The sequence below is a fragment of the Vicia villosa genome, linkage group LG4 (genome assembly GCF_029867415.1).
Source record: "Vicia villosa cultivar HV-30 ecotype Madison, WI linkage group LG4, Vvil1.0, whole genome shotgun sequence".
Classification (NCBI taxonomy): domain Eukaryota; kingdom Viridiplantae; phylum Streptophyta; class Magnoliopsida; order Fabales; family Fabaceae; genus Vicia; species Vicia villosa.
In genome coordinates this window covers 35,010,135-35,017,973 of record NC_081183.1, presented here as the reverse complement: position 1 = coordinate 35,017,973, position 7,839 = coordinate 35,010,135, and the positions used below count along the sequence as shown (strand labels likewise).

At 35.4% G+C, this 7,839-nt stretch overlaps 1 protein-coding gene across 1 annotated transcript; it reads left to right on the top strand.

The window, feature by feature from the left end:
• The first annotated feature begins 2,655 nt into the window (after positions 1 to 2,655).
• Positions 2,656 to 4,336, top strand: LOC131597038 (uncharacterized). The gene is made up of 4 exons (XM_058869758.1): positions 2,656 to 3,063; positions 3,151 to 3,300; positions 3,388 to 3,549; positions 4,232 to 4,336. Exons 1-4 carry the CDS (start codon positions 2,656 to 2,658, stop codon positions 4,334 to 4,336), a joined length of 825 nt encoding a protein of 274 aa, XP_058725741.1.
• Positions 4,337 to 7,839: the final 3,503 nt, after the last annotated feature.

Sequence of the window (7,839 nt, the reverse complement as noted above, 5' to 3'; positions counted from 1 at the left end):
CCACACAAGGTCAAGTCATTATCACTCAGTCTGACAGTCCTGCTATTATCCACCAATCTTCACCCAATAGTCCCAACACAAACTTCCTGAATGTCACTTCTGCTCATAATTCTAGTCAAATTGAGGGAGTTCAAATAGCAGATCCTATTTCCTTACAAAATACTGATGTCCCTACATCTATAGAGCCACCATTAGCTACTCTGAATTCAAATTCAGTGACACAGCCCAATCCTACAACAAACAGTCATCCCATGGTTACCAGGGGTAAAACAGGGAACTTAAAGCCTAAGGCTTTCCTAGCTCATACTGAACCTACCACTATTAAACAGGCCTTGGCTCATCCTAAGTGGTTTGAAGCTATGCAGCAGGAATACCAAGCCCTCATTCAGAAGAATACTTGGACACTTACCTCACTCCCTGCACATAGGAAAGCTATAGGCTGCAAGTGGGTTTTCAGAATAAAAGAAAACTCTGATGGCTCTCTTAACAAGTTCAAAGCCAGATTGGTAGCCAAAGGCTTCAACCAACAATATGGCTTTGACTACAATGAAACTTTTGCTCCAGTAATCAAACCTGCCACTATCAAGATCTTACTTACATTGGCTCTTACACATAAGTGGCATATTGAGCAGATTGACATCAACAATGCTTTTCTAAATGGGTCCCTTGAAGAGGAGGTTTACATGACTCAACCACCAGGTTTTGTAAATGACAACAAGGAGCTGGTGTGCAAACTCAATAGAGCCCTTTATGGACTAAAACAGGCTCCAAGGTCCTGGTATGCCAAACTTTACAAAACTCTCTTTCAGCTTGGTTTTGTAGCTAGCAAATGTGACCATTCACTGTTTATATACTGTCATCAGGGCATTACCTTATATGCCCTAGTCTATGTTGATGACATCCTTGTCACAGGCTCCTCAAATGATCTAATCCACAAAGTTATCTCCAAGTTTCATCATGAGTTTGCCCTGAAACAGCTAGGTAAGCCAGAATATTTTCTTGGTCTTGAAGTGAAATATCAGTCTAATGGCTCACTTATACTTACTCAAAGAAAGTATATCAAAGATCTCCTCAGCAGAGTTAACATGGAAGAAGCAAATGGAGTTGCAGCACCAATGTTCAGGCATTGCAAGCCAAGTAAATTTGGCACTGATGTCATGGCAGATCCACAATTATACAGATCTATTGAAGGGGCTCTACAATATGTTACACTTACCAGGCCTGACATAGCATATAGTGTGAATAAGGCTTGTCAGTTTATGGCCCAGCCTCTGGATACTCTTTGGAGCATGGTTAAAAGAATCTTAAGGTATCTAAGTGGCACTGCAACCTTGGGACTTCTGCTTGCTCCTGCAGTGATCAATCAAGCTCTTTCCATTAGAGCTTATAGTGATTTTGATTGGGCCAATGACCCTGATGATAGGAGATCAACTTCTGGCTCTTGTATCTTTATAGGCCCTAATCTCATATCCTGGAGCTCCAAGAAACAATCACTGGTGGCCAGATCAAGTGCTGAAGCTGAGTACAGAGCCTTAGCACACACTACCTCTGAATTGCTCTGGCTCCAATCTTTACTTGCAGAATTGAAGGTACCATGCTTAGCTCCTACTCTCCTCAGTGACATAGCTTTATCATGCAATAACTATTAATCTAAACCCATAAAAGGCTAAGACTAAGTATGAACCCCACCTTATACACAAAATTTAGATTCCATGCTTGAGATGAAGATGATGGTGAGGATGATCAAAGGTTTACACACTAAAAATTTGTTGGATGACTCAAAACTAAGGGTTGCGTCATGAACATCTCTTCTTTTAAAAACCCATTAAAAAAACAAATGAGGAGGGTCATTTGAAGTAGTAGACGACACTATAAAATTCACATTTGCATATACAATGTGTTATTTAATATCTTTTAAATTTAAAAAATACATAAAGATTTTTTTTTTTTAAATCTTTTTTATAAATGTTTTGAAAATTTAAAATTTATAAGTGAAGGTAGTCTTTTAATAAAATATAAAAAATTAGTACAATTCTTCTAAATATTTTAAAATCTTAAGATTTTATAAAGTTAAAATAGTCTCTTAAAATTTTAAAATAGCATTATGCTATTAATGTTTTTCCCCAATCAACTCTTTAGATTATAAACAATTTTAAAAAAAATCTAAAAAATTAATATAAACTTGCCCAATCTTTTAAAATTTATTTATTTTTTACTAAAATGTTATCTTAAGATTTCAGTATGATAAATCTCTAATTGTGTTTTCTCAATCCAACACTCTTGACTAAAAACATTTTTAAAAAATCTAAAAAACTAATATAATAATCCAACTAAATCTTTGAAAATCAACAATTTTGTTTGTTACTTTTATTTAGCCGTGATTTTGTTTGTTGCTATATTTTTTTTATTTTTAAATTTCAATATATAAATATAAACCCTAGCTGCATTTTCTTTAATCAACTCTTCCTTGTTCATAACGTCACAGGAAGTCCGATGATGATTAACTCCCCAGTTTGTTCGCCGTCGCCGGTAACCGCCTTACCGGACGAACTCATCGTGGAGGTCCTATTATTGCTTACAATTAAATCTCTTGTACGACTAAAATGCGTAAGCAAGTCCTGGAAGAGACTCATCTCTGATTCCTTATTCGTCAAAATGCACCTCGATAAATCTTCACCAAACACTGACCTTACATTACTTTCGGCGAATTATACCGGAAGTTCCACATATATGAAACTCACTGTCTTCCCGGAACATAGTTTACTTGCGAACGAATCCACCACCATGGTTACCAATCAAGATACTATCTATAAATACTTCTTCAACGAATACCATCAGGTTATTGGTTCTTGCAATGGATTGTGCTGTTTGATGCAACTTTCCTCCAACGCTGAGTATCGAGAATTTTCTTTTCGTTTATGTAACCCTACCACGAGATCATTGTCTCACAAACTAGCCTCTTTTCGCATTTCACTTGACCATCCGGATTCTCTTTTAAAATTCTCTTTTGGTTATGATAATTTAACCCGTAGTTATAAGGTGGTGGCCTTCCGTCTCACCGAGGTCAGACTTTTCACTTTGGGCGTTAATGTATGGAAGACTATTCAAAGTTTTTCTATAATTCCTTTGAATTTTACATGTGTAGATCAGAATGGCGGTCTCTACTTGAATAATTGTCTTATTTGGTATGGCCATTGCACTAGTCTTTTTAATCCTCTTGAACAATTTGTGATTATCTCTCTCGATTTGGGGACGGAGAGATGCACAGAGATGATGCCACCTCAGGGTTTTGATGGCGAGGTACTATTTTTGACAAATATTTGGGTGATGATGGACTGTCTTTGTTTTTCTCACCATTCGAATGAGAATAATTTTGTTATATGGCAGATGAGAGAGTTTGGAGTCCAAGAGTCTTGGATTAAATTGTTTAATATTAATTTTCAAGATATTTTACGCAGCATCTTTTCTTACTCGAGATATGATCAGTTGTTGCGATTACATGTTCTTGAGAATGGTAATACATTGATATTGGCAAATGGTGAAGGTCAAGTAATTCGCTATAATAGGAGAGACAATCGAGTAGATCCAATTACAATTTCCGATACAAGATCTTTGTTTTATGCCCATCGTTATGTAGAAAGTTTGGCTTCAGTTTGTTAAAAGTAAGTTCCTTTTATGATTTACTACTTCGAACTATTGTATTAGTTCCTTTGATTATTTTATATAACTAGACTTTGGTTTGATTATCTTCTTTTTAATGATTATTTATTGTCTATAGAATAGACTCACAAATTTATTATGTATTGAAGACTAGACTTTGGTGTTTCATGGGAGCTGTCAGCTGATACAGAAGAGGATAGAAGAAGAAGTTTAAATCATTTCATGTACAGTTTTTATATCCTATTTTCTCTCATGATACCAGATACATATTTGCAAAACATCAATACAATCAATCTTTTTAATATTATAAATTTATAAGTTGAGTTGGTGTTAGAAAATACAAGTTTGAATAAAATAAAAAGTAAATCTGTCTGAGTCTATAGGTAATAGTAATCATATTCAAACAATATAATCAAACCAAAGTCTAAATGAACTAACACAAAAGTTCAACATCAGAGGAACTTACATTTAACAAATTGAGACCGAACTTTCAACATAACGGGGGACATAAAACCAAGTTCTAGTATAGGAAATTCTAGTTGAATCCACTCTATTGTCTCTTCTATTATAGCGACTTACTAGTCCAACACTATTTGCCAATATCAATGTATTACCATTTTCAAGAACATGTAATGGAAACAGCCAGTTATATCCCAAGTCAGAGAAGGGGTCCTAATTAAAGTTTAACAATTTAGTCCAAGACTCTTCAACTTCAAAATCTTTCATCTGCCATATAACAATATTATCCTCGTCTGAATGGTGAAAAAAAGCAAAGACAATCCATCAACACACAGATATTTTGGCAAATATAAAAACTCTCCATCAAAACTCTGAGGGGGTAACATCTGTGTATTTCTCCGTCCTCAAATTGAGGGAGATAATCACAAGTTGTTCAAGATTAAGATAACTTGAACTACAAACAAGAGCTCTAGTGCGAACTGCTAACCAAATAAGACAATTACTAAAGTAGAGACCATCATTCCGAGCTGAATAAATAAAATTAGAAGGATGTATAGGAAAATTTTGAATATTTTTCCAAACATTATAGTCCAAAGTGAAAACTCTGACCTCGTTGGAACTGAAAGCCACCGCCTTATATTTCGCAGTTAAATTATCATAACCAAATGAAAAATTGAAAAGAGAATTTGGAACAATAGCTGAAACACGAAAAGAGGCTAGTTGATGAGACAATGATCTTGTGGCCGATTACATAAACGAAAAGAGAACTCTTGATTGTTGGCATAATCTTGGATCAAGCAGCATAATCCATTGCAGAAACCAACAACCTGGTGATATTCGTTTTCAAACAATTTAAAGATAGTATTATCATTGATAACCATGGTGGTGGATTCTTTCGCAAGTAAACTATGTCCCGGGAAGATAGTTAGTTGCGTATGTGTTGAATTACCGGGATAATGCACCGAAAATAATGTAAGATTAGTGTTTATTGAAGATTTATGAAAGTGCATTTTGACGAAGAATGGATCAGAGATGAGTCTGTTCCAGGACTTGCTCACACATTTGAGTGGTAACTGTTAAGAGTTCCACATCGGACAATATATGTGTTATATATATGGTATGATAATCCTGGATATCTTCAAGAATCGTGTTCGTTCACTTTCCGAACAAAGTATTTCGACCCTATTCTTGTCTGGGTTCACGAAATCTTTGCGGGGATAATTCTCGAAGAACAATCTGTTTCTGACAATAGAGAACAGATCAGAATGTAGAGGAAGTATATTTTTCGTATTCGAAACCGAGGCCAAATGACTCCTTATATAGGAGATCAACAATAGAAACCGAAATGACACACCTGTTCGGTAAAAACAGTTATGTTGGTTGGGAAACGACGCACCTGTTCGGTAAAACGGTTATGTCGGTTGGGAAACGACGCACCTGCCCCGCACCCCGCCCGCTGACCTGGCAGCGGGACCCCAGCCAGGGGCGCTGCCCCTTGGACCCCGGCAGGGCGCTGCCCCGCACCCCGCCAGGGGCTCCGCCCCTTGGAACCCCGTTTCTATTATTCGTATTCAATTGCACGTTTGGCTCTACGAGCGTGCACTCCGCACTACCCTAACTCGTTTCAAGCTTAACGCATAATTACATCGGCCTACAGTAAATCACATTATTACCAAAATACATTGATGATACTAAAATCACCAACAATATGGCCTGAACGTGTCCTTATAAATGGGGATAATCCTCACCCTACAAGCCGATTTTGTAGGGTTGAGTTAGACCTAACCACATTTCTTAACATTAACAGAGATTTCACTAGAAGTAATGATAGGACCTCCGTGATGAATTCTTCTGGTACGGCGAATTAATCATCATCGGACCTCCTGCGACGTTATGACCAATGGGAGATAGATTATGGAAAACACAATTAGGGATCTATCTATTAATATATATTGGAATTTTGAAAAACAGCTTTAGCAACAAACAAAACTCCACGGCTAAATAGAAGCAACAAACAAAATCTTTATATTCAAATATTTAGTTTTTTTATTTTTTAATGAATGGTTGGCTTTTTCTTTTATTTCTATTTTTTAAAATTCATATTGATATTTTTTTTTTTTGGCTTAAATTCACCTTAGTCTTTCATTTTAATTGTTTAGTCCTTTTTTATTGTATGTTGCTCACTAAGTCGTAAATCCTTCAAGAGTCGACTACGCAAAGCATTTTAAGATTTTGTTTGCATCTATTTTCACTCGATCTTACCGAAATTTCATTGGAGAAAAAATTGTTCACTAGATATCAATCTCTCTAATTCACAATCATAATCTAATTCTTCAATCTGAAAGGAAAATTAATCTTTAGATCGATGTTGAATTTAGATAAAGATCTTATATGATTGCTTTCAGAAATAATCTCACATACAACTTGTTTGTATTCAACATATGACTTCAAACACAAGAGTGGCGGTAAATTGTGGAGGTTTGAAAAAAAAACCTAATTAAAAATTCTTTGATAAAAGAAAATGTTTAAAATGATTTTGAAACACTAATAAATAATATGCAGTATAATAAATAAAGATAAGAAAATTAGAGTAAAGAAGAGGCACTACGCCGTACAAGGGCTACGACAGCGTTTATTTTGGCCTTTTAGAGCGCTTTTTGGTACACCAAAAGCGCTCTCGTAGCCTCCCCTTTAGCAGTGCTTTTTTCAGAAAAGCGCTCTCGTAGCATCCCCTATAGCAGCGCTTTTTCCAGAAAAGCGCTCTCGTAGCCTCCCCTATAGCAGCGCTTTTATCCAGAAAAGCGCTCTCGTAGCATCCCCTATAGCAGCATTTTTTCCTGAAAGTGCTTTCGTAGGTTGCGCTTTTTTTATCTTAGGCAACGCTTTTAGGTATAAAATGCTTTCATAGGTATGCCTTTAAGAGCGTTTTTGAAAGCGCTGTCGTTGCTAAACGCAGTATTTTAAAGTGCAACTTGTAATTTAAGCCTTCTAGTTCGACCTGTAATTTATATTTATTTTCAACCTATAATATTTTCGACCTGTAATATATTTTCAACCTGTAATATTTTCAACCTATATTTATTTTCGACCCGTAATATATTTTCAACCTGTAACATTTTCAACCATAGGTAGGACACTATATACCAATATAATACCATTATAATCCAAAATAATATATATACACCATTATAGTTCAATTCACATGTAACTAACTCATCTTAAACAAACTAAATTTGATAGATATAACTAACTCATCTCTAACAATAACTAAATCAGAATATAAGCCCGAAATGTAAAAAATCCGACGAGCGCACGGTTCTGGTCCTGCAAAGTATGAACAGAACAACACGGTCAATTAAACTAACTTTGCTCAAACACAATTAAAGGCTCCAACATCTATACTTCAAATTTTCCAAGAAAACAAATTGTCATTCAGTAACATCAACAATATTATTAGCAACAATTTCATGTGATTTGCAACTCAATCCACCAATGTAATGTGTCATCAATCCAGTCTCAAATCAAACTATCAACTCCACTTAACAACAACAAAAACTAACTTGATTCATATAACAACGTCATCATCGTTAACTAATATTAAGCAAAATGAACCAACATCCACCAAAGAAACTCAAACACAAAGTCATTATCAAATTCCGTCACACAGTAATGTATTCATAAAACTTTTCACACAATAATGTATTCATACCTATATGAATA